Source organism: Meles meles, chromosome 19 (assembly GCF_922984935.1).
Source record: "Meles meles chromosome 19, mMelMel3.1 paternal haplotype, whole genome shotgun sequence".
In the NCBI taxonomy this organism is placed as follows: domain Eukaryota; kingdom Metazoa; phylum Chordata; class Mammalia; order Carnivora; family Mustelidae; genus Meles; species Meles meles.
The window spans coordinates 46,435,427-46,455,868 of record NC_060084.1 but is presented as its reverse complement, the minus strand read 5'-3'; the positions used below and the strand labels follow the sequence as shown (position 1 = coordinate 46,455,868).

The 20,442-nt window shown below is 45.4% G+C and overlaps 1 protein-coding gene across 3 annotated transcripts; it reads left to right on the top strand.

The window, feature by feature from the left end:
• The first annotated feature begins 3,387 nt into the window (after positions 1 to 3,387).
• On the top strand, positions 3,388 to 16,000 carry LOC123931192 (cytochrome P450 2G1). Of its 3 annotated transcripts, none has more exons than XM_045988056.1 (9): positions 3,388 to 3,601; positions 6,543 to 6,705; positions 8,029 to 8,178; positions 9,678 to 9,838; positions 10,088 to 10,264; positions 11,206 to 11,347; positions 13,050 to 13,237; positions 13,355 to 13,496; positions 15,451 to 16,000. In XM_045988056.1, the coding sequence occupies exons 2-9, from the start codon at positions 6,579 to 6,581 to the stop codon at positions 15,630 to 15,632; spliced, it is 1,269 nt and encodes a 422-aa protein (XP_045844012.1). In that variant the 5' UTR covers positions 3,388 to 3,601; positions 6,543 to 6,578; the 3' UTR covers positions 15,633 to 16,000. The 3 variants fall into 3 exon arrangements, with proteins under 3 accessions (XP_045844012.1, XP_045844011.1, XP_045844013.1); XM_045988055.1 differs by lacking the exon at positions 3,388 to 3,601 and adding an exon at positions 5,772 to 5,951; XM_045988057.1 differs by lacking the exon at positions 3,388 to 3,601 and adding an exon at positions 6,280 to 6,301.
• Positions 16,001 to 20,442: the final 4,442 nt, after the last annotated feature.

Below are 20,442 nucleotides of genomic sequence, written 5' to 3'. Positions count from 1 at the left end.
CGTGGAGGAGAGGACCGGGCACATAACAGCATAAAAGACACAGGACGGATAGCTAGCAGGTGGGAGGAAGGTTCTGGGTGCCCGCCCAGTGGAACACACGGTTAACTTCTATCCACTTCGATGACTATCTTCATGCAGCTCAGGGCTATTGCAAGTTGGATTCTACCGGAAACAGACTCTTGGGCAGCCCCCACCCACCAGACCCAGACTTCCCTCCCCAGCCTCCCCGCCCCCTCCCTGCGGCCCGGACCCTGCAGTTGCGGCCCTTCTCCTGCAGGGGACGCATGAGCCCCATTACCGGCCCCGCCCGATCTGCCTTCCCCGCACCCGACCCCGCGGCTCCTGAATGCGCTCTCTTCCCGGAGGGACCAGCTCTGTGTGCGGGTGGGGAAGATTGGCTGCAGTTTTGTTTCTAAGGGAAACAGTGTCAACAGCAGGAGCCAGAACTGAGATTATGAAATCAGAGGTCCTGCCTTGTCAGGAATGGGTGTGGACGTGGGGGAGGGGGGGTGCGGCAGAGATGGGGGGCGGGGAGGTGAGAGATAAGGGGGTGCGAGAGAGCAGGGAGGAGGAGCAGGAGGAAGGGTAGGAGGAAAAGAGCTGCCTTCACTCCTGCCTACGTCTCCAGCCCCTGTTCAGGCCTCCTCACCTCTCCCCTAGAATGTTCCAGTAGCCTGCTGTCTGCATTTGAGTTGTCTGTCCCTTAGTATTTATTGTGGAGCAGCGGGGAAACAGCAAAGACCGAGACGGGCCGGGGATCGTCAGGTCACAGAGCACACAGTCGGGTCGGAGAGAGGAACCCGCAGTCAGGAGCAGCAGTCCAGTGGGGTCAGGGCTGGGATGGGAGGCAAGGCGGAGGGCTTGGGCCGGGAAGGAGAGATGCCAGGGCGTTTGGACAGCCAGCCTCTCTCTGTTCCTCCAGCCCTCCTGTCTCCTGTCACTGTCCAGCTCTTTCCTCCCTCGGTTTCCTCAGAGGTATCTCCTGAGCTGAGTGGCAGGCTCACTCCCATCCTCCCCAAGCTGAGGGCTGGGATGAGAGTCCATGAGCTGTGTCAGCAGGAGCGAGACCTGGACAGAGGGTCACCTGCCTGGGGAACATCTGTCTCCCCCATCAGGCTCTTGATATCGGTTCAGGTCATGATCTTAGGGTCATGAGATTGAGCTCTGTGTCAGGCTCTGTGCTCAGCAAGGAGTCTGCTTGAGAGTCTCCCTCTCTCTCCCTCTCCTTCCATCCCTCCCCCTGCTCACATGCCCGCTCGCTCTGGTTCTCTCTCAAAAATAAATAAATAAATCTTTAAAAAAAAAAAAGAAAAACCATGAAAATCACAATATCTCCCCTCATGAAGGCTGTGAATGCTGACAAAAAGCAAGAAGCCCACTAAATAAATATGATGACTTCAGCTGGTGATAAACACCACGAAGAAAATTAAACTAGGAACTACGGAAAATTAAACTAGGAACTATGCTGAATACTGCCTGATGGGGGCTGCTGGAGATTGGGTGGTCAGGGAGGGCTTCTTGGAGGAGGTGACTTCTGAGAGTCAGCCGTGGGAAGACGTGGGGAGAAGCATTCCTGGCAGAGGGCACAGCAAGGGCAAAAGGCTTGAGGCAAGAGCACATGATCAATGCCTCTTCCCATCCATATAACATCTCCAGGGACAGAGAATCTCATTGTTTTGTTGTGATTGTTTGCTTCGTCTCTGTGGAGTTCCATCCTTTAGAACAGTGCCCGACATGTAGTAGGGTTCATAATAACCATGTTGGGAATAAATTAGAGCTATGCCTCCCCGCTATACCTATCCAAAGACATGAACACAGCTTCTCCCAGGGGGCAAGCTCCTGCCGTCAATCTTTGGACTCCAGGCTAAGAACTCTCACTTTCAAATTTGGGGGCCACATCTTTAGGGTCCCCAGCTCTCTCTTGGGAGTGGAGAACTTAAAATGGCAGATTGGAGGGGCGCCTGGGTGGCTCAGTTGGTTAAGAGTTCGCCTTCGGCTCAGGTCATGATCCTGGACCTGAGCCGAAGGCGAACTCTTAACCAACTGAGCCACCCAGGCGCCCCTCCAATCTGCCATTTTAAGTTCTCCACAGAGGGAGAAGCAGACTCCCTGAGCAGGGACATCGGGCTCCCTGCTCAGGGAGTCTGCTTCTCCTTCTGACCCTCTCCCTTCTCATGCTCTCTCTCTCTCTCAAGTAAGTAAATAAAATCTTTTTTAAAAAATGGCAGATTGGGGCCAGATTGCCTGGGTGCCGGCCCCTGACTCCTAGCTGGTGACCTTGACTTAGCCCTCTGCATGCCTCAGTCTCTTTCTCTGTGCAATGGAGATCATAGTTGTCCTTACCGGGTGGGGTTGCTTTGGGACTGGTTGGGTGTGTGCCCAAGTGCTGAGACCTATGTCCTGGGACATAGTCAGTACTCTGTAAGTATCAGCTGGGGCCCTTGTCATTGAGGCTTGTGGTTGGGATTCCAAGAGATCTGCTCTCTCAGGGCCCGACGCGTAACACAGACTAGAAAAATAATGTCTCCTGTCTGCTGGCTGCTCACAAGACTTGACCAGAGAGCGATCCAGCCCTTTGATGGGACCATCTCTCTGGTCCCTGATGCCCCTCTGTTTCTGCTTCAGGCAGGTCCTGGGCTCCTTCCCTGGACTCCTGCAGCTCTCTGTGTCACTGTGTCCCTCTCCCTGACCTTCTGTCTTGGGCTCTCAGCATGTGTCTGACTCCCTCCTCTGCAGCTCTATTTCTTGCTTCTCTAGATCTCTCCTTGTGTCCAGCTCTCTCTCTCTCTCTCTGTCTACACATCTCTGAGTGAGTGTCCCTCAGGTCTGGCTCTTCCTTTCTCTGTGTCTTTCCCTCCAAGGGTCAGTCTCTATCTTGTATGTTTTTCTGATTCCTTCTCCCTGTTGCTCTGGGTCCTAATTGACCCCTCACTCCTGTCCCTTCCCCCCAGTCTCTCTCTGATACTCTGTCTCTCTCTTTCTGTCCCATGCCACTCTTTCCCTCTTTTGTTTTTTGTCACCCTGAGATCACTTTCTTTGCTCCCTTCTTACTGACACATGTCCTTTGCCCAGATCCCTCCCCTTCTGGCTCCTGCGGAGCAGGAGGGGGCTGATTATGTAATTGTTTGTTATGCATAGCGGCTGGCTGTGGGGGATGAAGAAGAGGCCAGGAAGAGCATTTTCTTTCTTCTCACCCTTCTTAGTTCTCTCTTTTTTTCTCAGTCCACCAACCCAGCCTCACAGACGCTCTCCCAGCTCATTCTTCCTGGATTGGGTGCAGAGATCAGATAACTGCCTCCCCTGCCTAGAAACAGAATAAACAGGTCAGAGGCTGCAGTCATGGGGAGCTTCCTGGAGGATACAGGCAGGCACCAGGGCTCTCTCCCAGCTCCTAGGAAAAGTGCCAAGCAGTGCAAACAAGGTGGTAATGGAAACTTTGGGGAACCATCCAATTCAGCTCAGTTAAAAGTCTGAGCACAGAAGGAAGGATGGCAGAGTCTACCCCAGCCCACTGAGTTGGGGCTTCAGCAAGGGAGACAGTGCTTTGGGTTCTTAGCCCTTCCTGGACACTCTTGGTCACCACGGTGCTCCTGAAAATTCGGTAGGTCTCTGCTCCACCCACTGAAAACAACAGTAAGTAGCTACCCTCCCAAACCTCCATTTCAGCAACAGGGACTGCCCCCCGCCCCCACTCCACTCACAGTCTCCCTCATTCTTAGATACCTACCAGCTGGTCCCATCCCCAAACCTTCCCCAAACAGAGGACCCCCAGGCAAGTCACTGGTGGGAGAGAGTTTCTGGAAGGGCAAAGAGGCATGCTAATCCTAAGCCTGCCCTTGAGAGCCCAGTAACCTGGGGGAGTCTCAGTCTGTTTGTGTGGAAAATGGGAGTGATGCACAAAGACGTGGAGGTCCATCAGAGTATGACAGTCAGGAATTTAGCACAGTGCTGGTGCACAGAAGAGGCTCAGGGATAGGCAGTCCCCACCTCTTCTCCCTGCTAGTCCAGCAGCCAGCGACAGTCCTGCCCATGAGCTGCCCCCACCATAGCCTGCCCTCAGCCTTACTTAGCCTCCCTGCCCTAACCATCTGCCCCACTTATAGCAAATTCCTCCGTGAGAACAGATTTCAAAGGGCTGAGGAGCCTGGGTTAGAGAGTTAGTTGGTTATTGAATGATAGTACTGGCACCGTGCTGACAGCTTTCAATACATTTAATCCATACAAACCTCCAGGTCTGGCAAGGGAGGAACTGTTATGGGTATTCTCATTTTATGGAAGAGGAAACTGAGGCTCAAAGAAATTAGGTGTCCTGTTCCAGAACCCACTAACCAAGAAAAGAGCAGAGGCAGAATGCCAACCTGGTTCTCCCTGACCCTAGAACGTCCATGACCTTGGACATGTTCTCAGAGGACAAACGTGGAGGATGCCTAGGTTAGTGAAGGAGGAGTGCAGAGGTGAAGACACCGTGCTCAGTGGCAAGCTCAGAGGAGACTACAAGTTACATAAGCTCCACAGCCATGGCGAGCTCCCACGTGGGATCCAACCCCCAGGGATTTTAATCCAAAGGTATTCAGGTTACTAAAGAAGCTGAGTCCCAAGATCTCTGTAGCCAGGGCCCATGGCCAAGGATGGTTCCTTGTTCCTGGGGACCTGGAGATATGAGACGGCCTCACCCTCTTCCTGTTTACTGCATGTCCATCCTGGTGAGCTTTATCGTCTGGAAACATGTGAACAAAAGCAGCACGATGCCCAAAGGATTCACCTCTGCTGTGTCTGTGAACCTGTCTAGGACTCCACTTCCTATCCCAGACCTTCCTAAGGCTGAGTGCATCTGCTGAATATCAACTCTGCTGTTTGCTGATTGCTTTTCTTTTGTTTCCTTATTGGCCCTGGGTCGATCCCCATGGAAGACGCCATGTTAACTGTTAATTGTTCCCTTACATCCATTTATCCCTTCTTTCTTTAGTAATAGAATCTCTGAATTTGAGCTCAGCTCAAGTCCATCCGTGGTGAGTCAATTGGGCATCCAACTCTTGGTTTTGGCTGTCGTAAAACCAGGGTGGTGAGATCAAGCCTCAGGTTGGACTCTGCCCTTAGTTTGGAATCTGCATGAGATTCTTCCCCCTCCCTCCCCCATCCCATCTGCTCCTCTCCCTGCTTGCCGTCTGTCGAGCTCTCTCTAAAAATAAATAAATAAAATCTTAAAAAAAAAACCCTTTCAATTGAATTATTTCTTTTGCTATTCTAAATCTTCATCATACTGCATTTTTAAAGAAATTAAGTAGTTAGGCAATGAGAAAGGAGTCATCTTTGTTCTTTACCAAGACTTTCTAAAACAGTATGGTTACCCTATTATTGACAGAGTCCAGAAACTGAGGCCAAGAGGGTTAGGTGACTTGCCAATGAAGAAAAGGTGGAGTGGAAATTTGAACCCAGATTGTCTGATTCCTAATGCAATAGTCTAAAAATGATGGTCAGCTGCCTCCCACATCCCACCAAGACATGTCGAACTAGGGGTTGAGCTGAGACTGGAAATATGAAGAAAGAGGGATGGCCCCAGTGGATTTCCCTGGGTGAATTCAATCCATCTTTATTCAGGTGGGAGATTAGAGGTTATATAACAACCCCCCAGATAAAGCAATATCCTCTCTAATGGCATCCATACCCGGAAAACTTAAATCTCAGGGTGTTCAGATTTCTGCACAGCTGATTTCCCAGAACATATTTAAGCAGAATCTGGTTCCCTGGACACAACCCTTCAACCTGACACCATGGAGCTAGGAGGGGCTTTCACCATCTTTCTGGCACTCTCCTTGTCTTGTCTACTCATCCTCATTGCCTGGAAACGGAACAACAAGGGGGGGAAGCTGCCCCCTGGGCCTACACCAATACCCTTCCTGGGGAATGTGTTGCAAGTCCGTACTGATGCCACTTTTCAGTCTTTCATGAAGGTAAGTCTGACTACTCCTCTCACAGAACCAGCAACAACTAATTCTGTAGACAAATGTATAACTTTGTAACATCTAAAACACAGACTCTTAGAAACATAGACCTCATAAACCTTAGACTACTAAAATTCCAGAATCTTAAACTCGTGGAAACACAGACTCCTGGCACACTGGAACTTAAGACTCTCATATCTGAGGACTTCAGAATCACAATACCTTACACCCTTAAACACAAGAACTCGTGCTCTCTGATGGACTTAGAACTTTGATACTCAGTATCATGAAATCTTAGAGTTCCAGAAATTGAGCATTGTAGAGAGAGAAGCATAGATCTTGGAGTCCAGTTCATCCAGGTCCACCATTTTACAGATGAGGAAACTAAAGCTTGTGGAGGCACTGGGTGGGGAGGTCTTGCCCAGGATCACAGGACCCAAGGCATCTGTACCTTTTGCTCAATAGTCTACGCCCAAGACTCACCTTTATCTGTTATTCCTACATCTGTACCTTCTTGAAATTTCCACCCTAAAGTGCTTGATTGATCTATACTTGGTCCTCCACTCAGCTCTCTCCACTTATGTCTTCCTTCACTCCCAGCTCAAGGAGAAGTATGGTCCAGTCTTCACTGTGTACATGGGTCCCCGGCCAGTAGTTGTTTTATGTGGACATGAGGCAGTGAAAGAGGCCCTGGTAGACCGGGCAGATGAGTTCAGTGGCCGTGGAGAACTGGCTTCGATAGAGCGAAACTTCCAAGGTCATGGTAAGTAACAACAACGTGATGATAATACACTTCCTATGTCCTGGATTCCTTGATAAGTCCTATGCATGAATTATTGCATTGACTCCTTTGAGGGAACTATTAATGTCTTACTAATTTTGCAAATGAGGAAGCTGAGGTGAGAAAATTCGGGTAACATCACATAGTAAGTGGAATCATTTTGTTTTAAACCCGAGCCATCTGACTCTTGAGTATATGCTGCATTACTTCTGTTTTTAATGGATTAGTGACACTGTATACCCATTGAAGCCCTTATAACCAACATTATTTCTCATCTCTCTATACATACATACACACCCAACCCATAGGTCTCTGCCACCTCCACTTGGGATATACCTTTCTAGTATGTCCTACACATCCATCTCCAACTGTTCACACTCTTCAATTCCAAACAGCCTCATGCTATTCTTTCCATATTTCTATCCATCCATCTATCCCTATCTATTTCCTTCCATTTATCCACTTCTCCAATGATCTACGCATCCACCAAAAACATCCATTTATTCATTAACCTTTCTATACAAATATCTTTCTACCTAATTTATCTGTACATCTATGAATTAACTTTCCATTCCCCCATCTATCCACCATTCCATCCATCCATTCGCTAACCATTCTATTATTCACCCATCAATTAACCTTTCAATCCATAAATCTTTCCAGCCACTTATCCATTCATCTCAAACCCTCCACTCATGAACACTTTACTCATCCATTGAGTCTCTTATCCATCATCTATCAGTCATTCCAGTCAAAAACTCTTCTTTCCATTCCTTAATCCACTGAAATAATTTCATTAAACTTCTAAACATTCATTATCAATCCACGCAAATCTTGTCATTTCAGAGTGTTACTTACTATAAGGTGGGTATATTGATGTACAGGTGTGAGCTTCTGTGTACATGTGTGCATATATCTAGAGAACCCAAATGCTGTACAGAAGATACAGTAGTTCTCCATTCCAAGGTACCGTAAATGGCATTCTCTCTATACCCCCTGCCCCCCTTCCTAGGCATCCAACCAATTACTTATCCAGTTCTAGGTCTTTATCCTATAAGAAACTCTCTGTGATCTCCCTCAATCATTCCTAGCCTGATTTCCTTCCCCTCCATCTCAATCCTAGACTGTTTTTGAGGGTCCCGTAGGGAAGGAACTACAGTCTCTCCATCAAGCCTGGGAGGTCGGGAGGATCTTCCCTGAGACCAGAGTCCAGAGCTGTCATAATTTGTTCCCATCCTTGTGTAGCACAGAGTTGGACACAGGAAGGGAAGGGGAGGCAGGAGGATGATACAAAGATTCTGGCAGGTGTAGCTCTGGCTAATGGAGAACGATGGAGGATCCTCCGACGCTTCTCCCTGACCATTCTTCGGGACTTCGGAATGGGAAAGCGGAGCATTGAGGAGCGGATCCAGGAGGAGGCTGGCTTTTTACTAGAGGAATTACGGAAGACCAAGGGTAAGGGGGGGTGGGCAACAAGGGGGCAGGTGAAAAGATGAATGGTTATTATAAAGAGCTCAGTCATGAGAAGATGGGCCTTGGTGGGAGAAGGCTCTAGAATAGGAGAGGATGAAAAAGACTAAGGGTTTACTGAGATTTCTAGCCAGGCTCCATGTTAAAAGTTAACGTGAAAGCCTCTCAGAGACCACTTGTTCAGAAGCTTTAATCAGTGGATCTTGGGGATTTTGTGAGCTCCTGAAAGCATGTGCAAACTCTTGCAATATGTAAATTCATGCCTTTTTCCGGTGACAGGATCAAATTAAATTACACATATATGTATACATATAGTACATACACCCAACCCATAGGTCTCTGCCACCTCCACTTAGGGAATACAATTGTCATAAATACATAAATACATAATACAATTGTCATAAAACTACATAATGTACAATTTTACCATCCTAACAATTCCTAAGTGCCTGTTCCAGTGTCTTTGCATTGTTGTGAAACAGACCTTCAGAATCTTTCATCTTGCAAATCTGAAACTCTATACCCATTTGATTATATTTTTTAAGGAATCCAATCCCTGCCCTGAAATAGGGTCTGGAACCAATAGGATTTAGAGGGAAAAAAAAGACATACAGCAGCTTAGAAGTACACAGAGGAATAGATAAGATATAGCAAGAGAGATAAATTTCTCTAAATCAGAGTTTTCCTTCTAGGCTTCATGGATGCTAACTAAACAGTCTACATGAAGGTTTTTTTTTTTTCTTAAAGATTTTATTTATTTATTTGGCAGAGATCATGAGTAGGCAGAGAGGCAGGCAGAGACAGAGAGAGGAGGAAGCAGGCTCCCTGCTGAGCAGAGAGCCCGATGGGGGGCTCAATCCCAGGACCCTGGGATCATGACCTGAGCTGAAGGCAGAGGCTTAACCCACTGAGCCACCCAGGCACCCCCACATGAAGGCTTTGAATGTCCATGTACCCCCAGAAATTATTTGCAAAATTGTGTATTTGTGAATATGAGAATTGTTCTAGAAAAATTGTCCCCAGATCCCATATCCTGTTTTAGATGGTGCGGCTGAGGCCAAGGGAAGAATTTTCTTAATAGTTCAAATGGAATCATTGCAGAGATACACAGAATCCAGCCGTCCTTTTTTTTTTTTTAAATGTGTCCCATACCATGACTTCTTTCCCAAATCTGTGACTCTACAGCACAAACACAGTTAAATAACCAAAAGTAACGATTAAACTCCACCAGCACTTTCTGGGTACTTATTACATGGCAAGGACAGTGCTAAGGATTTCACATGGATAATTATATTGAAGCCGCAGGTTTTAGTGGTTACTAAACCAATTTACATACTGGGAAATCTAGACTCAAAATACCAAAAAATGAAGTAACTAGCATGTGCTGCTACGCAGTGGAGCCAAGACTTGTATCCATGATTGAATGATTCTCCATCCCATGCTCCTAATCACTGTCTCCAACCTAGTCAATTTCCCCCATCCAGGTTCTCCCATCGAACCCACCTTCTTCCTGAGCCGCACTGTCTCCAACGTCATCAGTTCTGTCGTCTTTGGAAGCCGCTTTGACTATGAAGACCAGCAGTTCCTGAAGCTGCTGCAGATGATCAACGAGAGTTTCATTGAGATGAGCACACCCTGGGCACAGGTGCCCACTAACCACCTCCCTGCCCACTCCCAATCTCAGTGAACTAAACACCCGCCTATACCTCACTCAGTCCTCCCACAACCTTGGGAGGCAAGGATTGATACACCTGGAGTCTCCAAGTAGCAAATGGACTCACCCAATCCTCAAACCCAGATCTGGGTGTTGAGCCCAGCTAGCTGACCCCAGACTCAGCCTACACTGGCCCCAGGTGCCCATTGCTGACAAACTCCCTTTGCTTATTCCCCACAGCTGTATGACATGTATTCCGGGATCATGCAGTACTTGCCAGGAAGACACAATCGCATCTACTACTTGGTAGAAGAGCTCAAGGACTTCATTGCCTCTAGGGTGAAGATCAACGAAGCATCTTTTGACCCACAAAACCCTCGGGACTTCATTGACTGCTTCCTCATCAAGATGTACCAGGTACCTCTTCTCCAATCCTTTTCTCTCTTCATCCTATTCCCTAGGACCTACAAATTTTACCTGCAACCTGTTGGAGATAAAAGAGCAAGCATTGTCTTACATGGTTGGCTTTTATTTATAGATGAGATACAGACACTGTAAAGGCATACATACACTCTTAAGCTTTCATTTATTTTTTTTAAAGATTTTATTTATTTATTTGACAGAGAGAGGTAGTGAGAGAGGGAACACAAGCAGGGGAAGTGGGAGAGGGAGAAGCAGGCTTCCTGCTGAGCAGGGACCCCGATGTGGGGCTCCATCCCAGGATCCTGGAATCATGACCTGAGCTGAAGGCAGACGCCCAACGACTGAGCCACCCAGGCACCCTACTCTTACGCTTTTAAAATAAACTTTGAATCTAGAAATTTTAGGAGCAAGGATACTTAAAACTTGTACCTTTCAAGTCATTTGCGATTACAACTACCAGAGACTTACAAATACAGAAAGCCAGAATGAGTCTTTACAGTCTTAGAATTTGAGAAGCTTAGACTTTGAGAATTTGAGAAGCTTAAGAGTTTAAGCTTTAAATTTGAAAGTCTTAGAGATGTAGAAATTTAGAAACGTAATACTTCTATATCATAAAGTCTTGGAATTTTAGAAATTTATGTATTTTTTATTACACTCAGCACTTGAATTTTACAGTTATATAGCTTACTGTCCTAGAACTTTCAAATTTCTACTTTTTCTCCTCCCATTTTCCCCACTGTCCACTCCAGTCACACTGGCCTCCTTGTTGTTCCTCTATACATGGGGGACACTGCTGCCCCAGGACCTTTGCTCTGGCTATTTCCTCTCCTAGATAGTCACTTAGTTTAACCATCTATTGTGTTTCCACAAAGGGACAAAATAAGAAGATAAACACAGAAGAGGGTGATTCTGTGTCCTATCCCTCTCATTTTCAGGATAAAAATAATCCCCACACAGAATTTAATCTCAAGAATTTGGTGCTGACCACACTCAACCTATTCTTTGCTGGCACAGAGACTGTGAGCTCTACACTACGTTATGGATTGTTGCTAATGATGAAGTATCCTGAGGTGGAAGGTGAGTGTTCACCTGAGCTGCTTACCTGGTGACCCCCACTCCCAACAGGGAAGAAGATATAATCTTGAAACCTGAGAACCCCACGGTCATACACTCTTCACACTCTGGAATCTCAGTGTGCAGAATCTCACCTCTGACCTAGAAGGCTATTTAATTAATCTTCTACTTGGTGCCTGTGTTAGTTTCCTATGGTTGCAGTAATAAATTACCAGAAATTTAGCAGCTTAAATTAGCATAAGTCTAAGTTCTGGATTTCAGAAGTTTACACAGGATTTCACTGGGTGGAATCAAGGTAGAACCCGTTTCCTTGCCTTTTCGGCTTCAAGAGCTGTATTCTTTGTATTCCTGGGCTTCATCTTCAAAGCCAGAAGCATAGTATCTTCAAATCTCTCTGCCTCAGTGGTCACATCTCCTCTCACTCTGACCCTTCTGCTTCCTAATTACAGAGACACTTGTGATTATATTTAGGGCTAGTCTGGATAATCCAGGATAATCTCCACCTCTCAAGAGCCTTACTCTGATAATGTCTTCAAAGCCCCAAGTTTGTCCTCTATGGTAACATGCACAGGTTCTAGGGATTAGGAGGTAATCCCTAATGGTTCTTATTTAGCCAACTATAGTGCCGGAATCCAATAGAATCCATCTCCAATAAATTGCAATCTGGTCTTGTTGGGGAACTCTAGTGATGAGGAGCTCATTCCTTGCTTAAAGAAAACCCCCAATATTGGCATCTCTCTCTTCTAATGCAGTTCAAAACAAGCCAACAAATTTTTCCTGGTATAGACAATGGGAGAGACTAACTTGTTTCCAATCAAATTTTTCTAGCCCCTACTCCATTGTCCTTGTGTTTTACCAAATAACAACAACAACAACAACAACAACAACTAAATATCTAAATAATCAGATATTTAATGGACACCTACTATGTGCCTAGGCACTATTCTACTTACTTGCATGCTGCATTTTATGTAAATTTTACAACTCTATGAACTTGTTGAACCATCTCATCCATTTGGAAGATGAAGAAACAGAGGCTCAGGGCACCTGGGTGGCTCATTGGGTTGGGCCTCTGCCTTCGGCTCAGGTCATGGTCTCAAGGTCCTGGGATTGATCCCCTCATCGGGCTCTCTGCTCAGTGGGGAGCCTGCTTCCTCCTCTCTCTCTGCCTGCCTCTCTGCCTACTTGTGATCTCTCTCTCTGTCAAATAAATAAATAGAATCTTTAAAAAAAAAAAAAAAGAAAGAAACAGAGGCTCCGAAGGTTAAGTCAGTTGCCTCAGAGTCACTCATCTAGGAAGTTCAGGGAGGAGTAACTGCACCAATAGTGTTCTTAATTCCTGTGACATAATTGCTGTCACTTGTTTCAATCCTGTCCTGGTTATGTGTTGTACCTTTTCTCCATCCTGTCAAAAATCTGTGTATGACAGCCCATCTGGGACCAGGACACTACCCTGCTCTTTAGTACTTGCAAGATAAAGACCAAACATCCCAGCGGGCACTCAAGCCTCCAGGCTGTGTGCCTCCCAGGGGTCTGGGAGCACCCCAACAACGAGTCAGATATTAAGAATAAAGAGGCATTGCAAACACACATGGTGTGCTTCCTCAGGATCCACAGGTACTGTAGATACAAACCCATAGCCTAGCCTTGACCTCCAGAAATACCTCCTGTGTCCTTGTCTGCTATGTTTTCTGGCCTCTTCTAGCCAAGATCCACGAAGAGATTGACCAGGTGATTGGACCACATCGGATCCCAAGTGTGGATGACAGAGTGAAGATGCCCTACACGGATGCTGTGATCCATGAGATACAGAGACTGACAGATATCGTACCCATGGGTGTCCCCCATAATGTCATCCGGGACACTCATTTCCGAGGCTACCTTCTGCCCAAGGTAGAGCTGGGTCTCATTGTTACCCCTTCTCCCTCCACCTCACTTCTCTCTCCTCCTGGTTCCCTGCCCCCATCCTCCAACACTGATTTCTCCTAACTGTCCGAATTTTCACCCCAGGGCACTGATGTGTTCCCGCTGCTTGGCTCTGTCCTCAAAGACCCCAAATACTTCCAATATCCGGATGCCTTCTATCCTCAACACTTCCTGGATGAGCAGGGTCGCTTCAAGAAGAACGAAGCCTTTGTACCTTTTTCCTCTGGTAGGTTTCTATGGTCTGAGTCCCCCCAGCCCCACCACAGGAACATGCTAAATATGACCCCCCAATCTTTGGTCTGTATTCGACATTCAGGTCTGGGTGGGACGTTGAATGCTATTTCCCAGAATCATGGGATATTACAACCGTTAACTCTGATAATTAGAAAAGGTATAGCACTAAACAGATACCAGCAAACTTTTTCTGTTAAGGACCCAATAGAAAATATTTTAGTTTTTGCCAGGAATAGTATCTCAGTCTGAACTATTCAACTAACCCCCTTATGCCACAGAAGTAACCATGGACAGCACGAAAATGCATAAGAATATCTGTGATACCAAAAACCTTTATTTATGAACATAGAAATTTGAATTTCATTTGAATTCACACGTGTCACAAAATATTATTTTTCTTTTGACTGTTTTCAACCATTTAAAGATGTGAAAAGCATCCTTAGTTTTGTTAAAGAACAAATATTCAGTTGAGAAAATTTGAATATATAATTGGCTTTATTAAATGATTCATGAATCAAGCAGCATTCTATCTAGTAAGTAGAGGGCAGCCTTAGGGTTGTAGAAATAGAAAGTCTGTATAGGGAGGAGAGGGGGCAAGAAGTTATTCACAAAAGAAAAGAAAGGATTCTTATAGGCAAGATCACCTTCCCCTAGGGGAAGGGCAGGGTTTTAAAAAATTTTTTATTTAAATTTAATTAATTAACATACAATGTATTATTAGTTTCAGGGGTAAAATTCAGTGATTCATCAGCTGCATATAACACCCACTGTTCTTGACATCGCATGCCCTCCTTAATGCCCTTAACCCAGAATTAAGAGTGTCTTAAGCTTTGTCTCCCTCTCTGATTTCATCTTGTTTTATTTTTTTCCTCTCTTCCCTATGGTCCTCTGTTTTGTTTCTTAAATTCCTCACATGCATGAAATCATATGGTATTTGAATTTTCTGATTGACTTATTTTGCTTAGCATGATGCCCTCTATATCTATCTATCTATCTATCTATATATCTATAACATAGTTCCATCTATGTCATTGCAAATGGCAAGATCTTTTTTTTTTTTTTTAATGGCAAGATCTTATTAGGCGGATTACCTCATCTTCTTTTAGGGGGTGGAGAGGGTCCATGTCGCAGATCACCTCATGGGTGCGGATCAAAAAAATTCCCAACTAACTGGTTAAGACTGCATTTCTGGAGGAGGTTGAAATTAGCTTAGATACTGAGTCTGGGTTGACGACTTGGCCTAACCTAAGTGACTCTATTTGGGGTGTGTGATTTTCTTTTTTAACAGTTTGCAGGTAGTATAAAAAATAGGCAGCAGGTGGATTTGCCTAATGAATAGGAGCTTGTGACCCATGACACACCGCCTTAGAAGAATATTTTAAGTATAAGCCACATTGAATCAGTGCAGTGGTTAGGAAACAGGACCCCACCCCACCTTTATAAAGGTTGGAATCATAGGTGAGTTACTTCCATTTCCTGTCTATAAAGTGGAGAGTCATCTTTTCAAACCATTGGAAGGGTGACCAACAAATAATAAGCATTATTTAAGGGTGAGCTAGCTTTCCTTCCTTCCTTCCTTCCTTCCTTCCTTCCTTCCTTCCTTCCTTTCCCTCACCAGCATCTGGCACCTAGCAGGCATTTGGTAAACCTTTGAGAAATTTAAATGAACAGAAACGTCAAATTCGAGGATTTTTTTAGAGCCATTCCTTCTTGCAATCTGATGGAATCAAGCCACCAGAGAAGTAGCTGCCACGTGTTGAGCTCCTGTAAGTGGCAGATCCTAGAGGAGCCCACTGAGTCTTTACAATAACCCCACAAAGCAGGTATTATCATGAGCCCGGGGATGCTGAGGAGGCTCTGAGCAGTGATGGGGCCAGAAAGCTCCACATGCCCTCATGATCCCAGTGCAGATATGAGCCGCCCTCCATCCTCCCCTGTGCCCACAGGAAAGCGCATCTGCCTGGGCGAGGCCATGGCCCGCATGGAACTCTTTCTCTACTTTACGTCCATCCTTCAGAACTTCTCTCTACACTCGCTGGTGCCGCCCGCTGACATCGATATCACACCCAGGGTCTCAGGCTTTGGCAATATCCCTCCAACCTACGAGCTCTGCCTCAAGGCCCGCTGAGTGCCCCCTACTGGGCGCGGAAGGAACCATCGGAGACCAGAGCTCTGTCCATGGATAGAGTGCACCAGCTCACCTCCTCTAAGGTGGAGAGGCGCTCACAACAGCTTAAATTCTCACAACAGCTCTAAGAGAAGGCACTATTCCTACTGTCATGGGACTACAGGTCAGGGAGGGTTACCTGCAAATATTACCGGCTGCATCCAATGGAAAAGCAATGCGCTGTCCAAGATTTCAGCAACAATCTGGAGAATTTGTGTTCTGTTCCCCTCTGCGGTGCTTCCTGTCTCCACCGAATTCTTGTTATAGATTCTATGTCTTTGTGTGATAGTGACCCAAATGTAGTGCACCATTCGTCTCCCTGATTATCATCTCCCGCACAAAATAAAATAAAATAAAAGCAGCCAGGGAGCCAAAGCTGTTGAGTGTAGCCGGCTTCTTGTGTGTTCTGCACACCGTCATTGCAGGGCATAGAAAACTACTTAAAATGACCTTGTAGACACCCCTGTTATTAATTACCCTTCCTAGGAGTCCACCACCAGAGATTTCCCACTTGATGCTCAACCCCTCAATACTCTATTCACAACCATCTTGCTGGCTCCTTGCTCCCAACCCCGTCAATTGTCTCTCCCTCTAAAGGTGCCTTCCTGGTCTGCAGGGAAATTCTTTCACAACTCCCAGTTCCAAATTCTCCCCATTCCATTGTGGAGAATAGTTCAGCCTTCTATCATTCTATTTCCAAGCTCCATCAACTCATTTAGTGGATGAAAGCTTTCCCTCATACTTCATTTTATTCAACCAATGTTTGTCGAATACCCAACATGTACCAGTACCATCTTCAAGTACTTGGGATCCATCAGTGAACAAAGCAGATCAAAACTCCTGCCCTGGTGGAGTTTCTTTCTAGTGGGAGACATAGACAATGAAGAATACACATAATAAATAAGTAAATGGTATAATAATATAGTAGGACAGCAGAGATTCCAGGATTGGGATTACGATCGGGACAGGGTAGGTCTCTCAAGGTGGTGGAGGAACAGGCCAGGTGGGTTATTGGGGAGTGTTTCTGGCGGTGAGATTTAAAAAATACAGCAGAGTTGTAAAGCAGGAGGCTGTGCATGTGTGTTCTAGAATCCACAAGCAGGCTACGGGTGGAGTGGAGGAGGGAGAGAAGGGGAAATGGGAAGAAGGCAGGGCATGAAAGGGCCAGATTGTGTGAAGCCTCATGGACCTCAGTAAGGACCTGGGCTTTTAGCCTGAGTGAGGGGATGGTTCCTAGTGAACACAGGGCGACATACACCAACTGACATATTTTAAAAGCAAACTCTGGCTGCTGCCTGAAGTTGAGGTTGAAGATGGGGAAATAGAGATCCATGTTGTAGAAACAGAGGAAGGTGAGTGGGGTTGGGATCTGCTATGAAGATGGAGCTGGCAAGGTTTGTTGATGAATTGAATATGGGGTGGGAGAAAAAGAGGGTCAGGGATGAGACCTCATCCTTTGGAATCTCTCTTAACCTCATAGGTTCCAGGTACTTGTCCCCCATAATAGTTGGCTTTGCAATGTTAGGGAGTGTGAACAAACTGTCCTCGGTCTGTGGCTTTCTTGGAAGAGCATGGACTCGGCTCCAAGCTGAGGTGAATCCTGATGGTGCTGTAGCCAGAGGCTGTCAGCTCGCTGCTCTCTTGGCAAGAACAGCAAGTTCTTGAAGGGGGATCTGGAGGCACGACTCCATGCCCGCCACAGACAAAGACACACAAACACTCATCATTATAGCCCTACCACTCTCTCCATGAGCCGTCTTTAGAGCTACCAACTCACTTAGCAAGTATATAACTCAATGGTCACTACACATTCTTAGCTGTGAAAATCTTATGTCAGATTTTCCTGTGTGCAAGTCCAAGACATGAAATAGTTTGGGAAAGGATTGCTAATCTCCCTCCGGGTGAAGCACAGAAAAGCTCTAGACCCTCAAAGGCACTTTACTTTCTCTCATGAGGAGACATCCCCAGGGCTACAAGGCACCTAGCCATTCCAGATACATTCCTGCCCTCAGTCCTGCACACTGTTGGGATCTCCTGACACCTCCTAAGGTGACCAGGAGAGAGTCAGTCACTGACCACATGGCTCATAGTCCAGCACGTTCATTACTCGTGTTAAGGAAAACCAGTAATTAGATGGGTTTCAGCTAACAAAAACAAAAACCAGAGTTATAGAACAGAAAGATGATAGAAGCAGAAGGAAAAACTAGCAATGTAGGGACTATGAACTTCATTTTGCTTTTCTTGAGTGGGCTGCTGACAGACTGGCAGCTGTCAGAAGCTGGTTCTGTCCTTGGGTTGTTAGATGGATCATCAATAAAAACAAATCAAATTCTTTATTTTTTTAAGATTTTATTTATTTATTTGATAGAGAGAGGGAGAGTGCAAGCAGGGGAAGCAGCAGGCAGAGGGAGAGAGAGAGAAGCAGGCTCCCGGCCAAGCAAGGTTCTGGGATGTGGGACTGGATCCCAGGACCCTGGGATCCTGACCCAAGCCAAAGGCAGCCGCCCAACCAACTGAGCCACCCAGGCATCCCCAAATCAAATTCTTTGTTGCATTGTCCAGGAGATCTTGAGACTTTAAATCTGAAGTGTGTGAAAGGCTCCCTCTATCCATATCTGTCATGTCCTTAGAACCTTCATGTTTGGTTTTTATCATTTCCCGACCAGAATTTCCCATACTGCTCCCTCATTAGACACATGTATTGTCATTCTTTTTTTTTATTATTATATTACGTTAGTCACCATACAGTACATCATTAGTTTTTGATGTAGTGTTCCATTATTCTTGCGTATAACACCCAGTGCTCCATGTAATCCGTGCCCTCCTTAATACCCATCACTCAACTCCCCCATCCCCTTCACTCCTTCCCCTCTAAAACTCTCAGTGTGATCCCTGGAGCCCATAGTCTCTAATGGTTCCTCTCCCCTCTGATTCCCCCCCCCCCTTCATTTTTCCATTCCTTCTGATGTCCTCCATGCTATTCCTTATGTTCCACATACGAGTGAAACCATACGATAAGTGTCTTCTCTGTTTGACTTATTTCACTCAGCATATGTATTATAATTCTTCTCAAAATTTGTCAGTTTAATGATCAAGAAAATGTGGCACACTATGGTTTAAGTTTTTATTTCCTTGATTAGTAATGAGACAGGACTTTTGTGGGTTTATCTTTGCATTTCTACTTAAAGAGTTGTCAGTTTATATTCCTCGCCCATGAACCTATTCTATATTCAGAATTTTCTCATTGATTCTATAAACTTGTCATGCAATGAAGATGCTGACCTTTATTCTTGGTTTTGGATAAAGAGATCTCATGAGGCATTTGCCCTTGAATTCACGTTGTTGTTGTTTTTTTAATAATAAAATTATTACTTTTGAAGTCAAATTCTTTCTAATTTTTTTGTGATTTCTCTAATTAACTCTAGTTTTAGAAATATCTCCTCTGTACATACCTGTTGACACAACAGTTACACTTCAGAAAAGTTTGCAAAGATGGAAACACAGGGATGTTCATTTCAACAGTGTTTATAAAGACAAAAATAGGTAAATAATCCACATATGCATTTTCTAGCAGATCAGCATGCATTGGTCATCAAACTAAATGGACTGGTGCTTTTTCTCCAGTAAGAGAAAGATCCAGAACAGAAAGTGAAAAAAATATTACTAAAAATGTTTCAACATGGGGCGCCTGGGTGGCTCAGTGGATTAAGCCGCTGCCTTCGGCTCAGGTCATGATCTCAGGGTCCTGGGATCGAGCCCCGCATCGGGCTCTCTGCTCCGCAGGGAGACTGCTTCCTCCTCTCTCTGCCTGCCTCTCTGCCTACTTGTGACCTCTCTCTCTCTGTCAAATAAATAAAATCTTTTAAAAAAAATGTTTCAACAAAGTCTCTTTGATTTTCTACTTGATACAATGTTAAGTGAAAAGCAGATGTAACCTGAGCAACTTTGTTCGCTCTCAGTGGCTGGAGTTTCTTCTCTCCACTTCAAGGATCTGAGCACTGGTGAGCCCTCCCAATGGAAGAGTCCTGTGCAAAACAGACTCATTGAAGAAGACAGAATGACTACCTCATTGCTCCCAAGGGGTGAGCTATCAAGACTCCTTAACCACTGAAATAAATGACTTTAATGACACCTAATTACAAACTTCCCTTTCCCATTTTGGCCAAGAGAGGAGGAGTGGAAGGGTTACTTCCTCTTCCTCCAGATCTACGTCACCCAGCAGGATTGGCATTAGCCATATGTGACAAGTGAGCATTTGGAATGAAGCTGGTGAGAGGAAATTACTATTGATGAGGGAGTGTTGCTACCTTGCTATTAACTCTAGCCCATGGTTTCACTAGGGTTCACTCTGAGAAAGACAAATACTGCATGATCTCAGGTACCTATAGAATCTAAAAGAGCCGAACTTATAAAAACCCATGTTAGATTGGTGATTCCAGAGGCTGGGGGCTGGGGGAAATGGGGAGATGTTGGTCAGAAGGTACAAACTTCCCATCATGAGACAAGAAAGTTCTGCAGATCCATGGGACAGCATGGTGACTACACGTAACAGTACATTATATTACATACTTGAAAACTGATAAGAAAATAAATCTTGAATGTTCTCACCATCAAAAAAAATAGTGATTATATGAGGCAATGTGTTAACTAGCCCTCTCCTGGTAATCATTTTGCAATATATACGTGCACCAAATCATCACACTGGATTTTTTTTGTTTTGTTTTGTTTGTTTTTTTAAGATTTTATTTATTTATTTGACAGAGAGAGATCA

Bases quoted from the DNA above. Each gene is read 5' to 3' on its own strand.
- LOC123931192 (XM_045988055.1), top strand. From the start codon at position 5,772: ATGGAGCTAGGAGGGGCTTTCACCATCTTTCTGGCACTCTCCTTGTCT. The intron at 5,952-6,542 runs GTAAGTCTGACT...CTTCACTCCCAG, and splicing joins CTTTTCAGTCTTTCATGAAG to CTCAAGGAGAAGTATGGTCC. The intron at 11,348-13,049 runs GTGAGTGTTCAC...GGCCTCTTCTAG, and splicing joins GAAGTATCCTGAGGTGGAAG to CCAAGATCCACGAAGAGATT.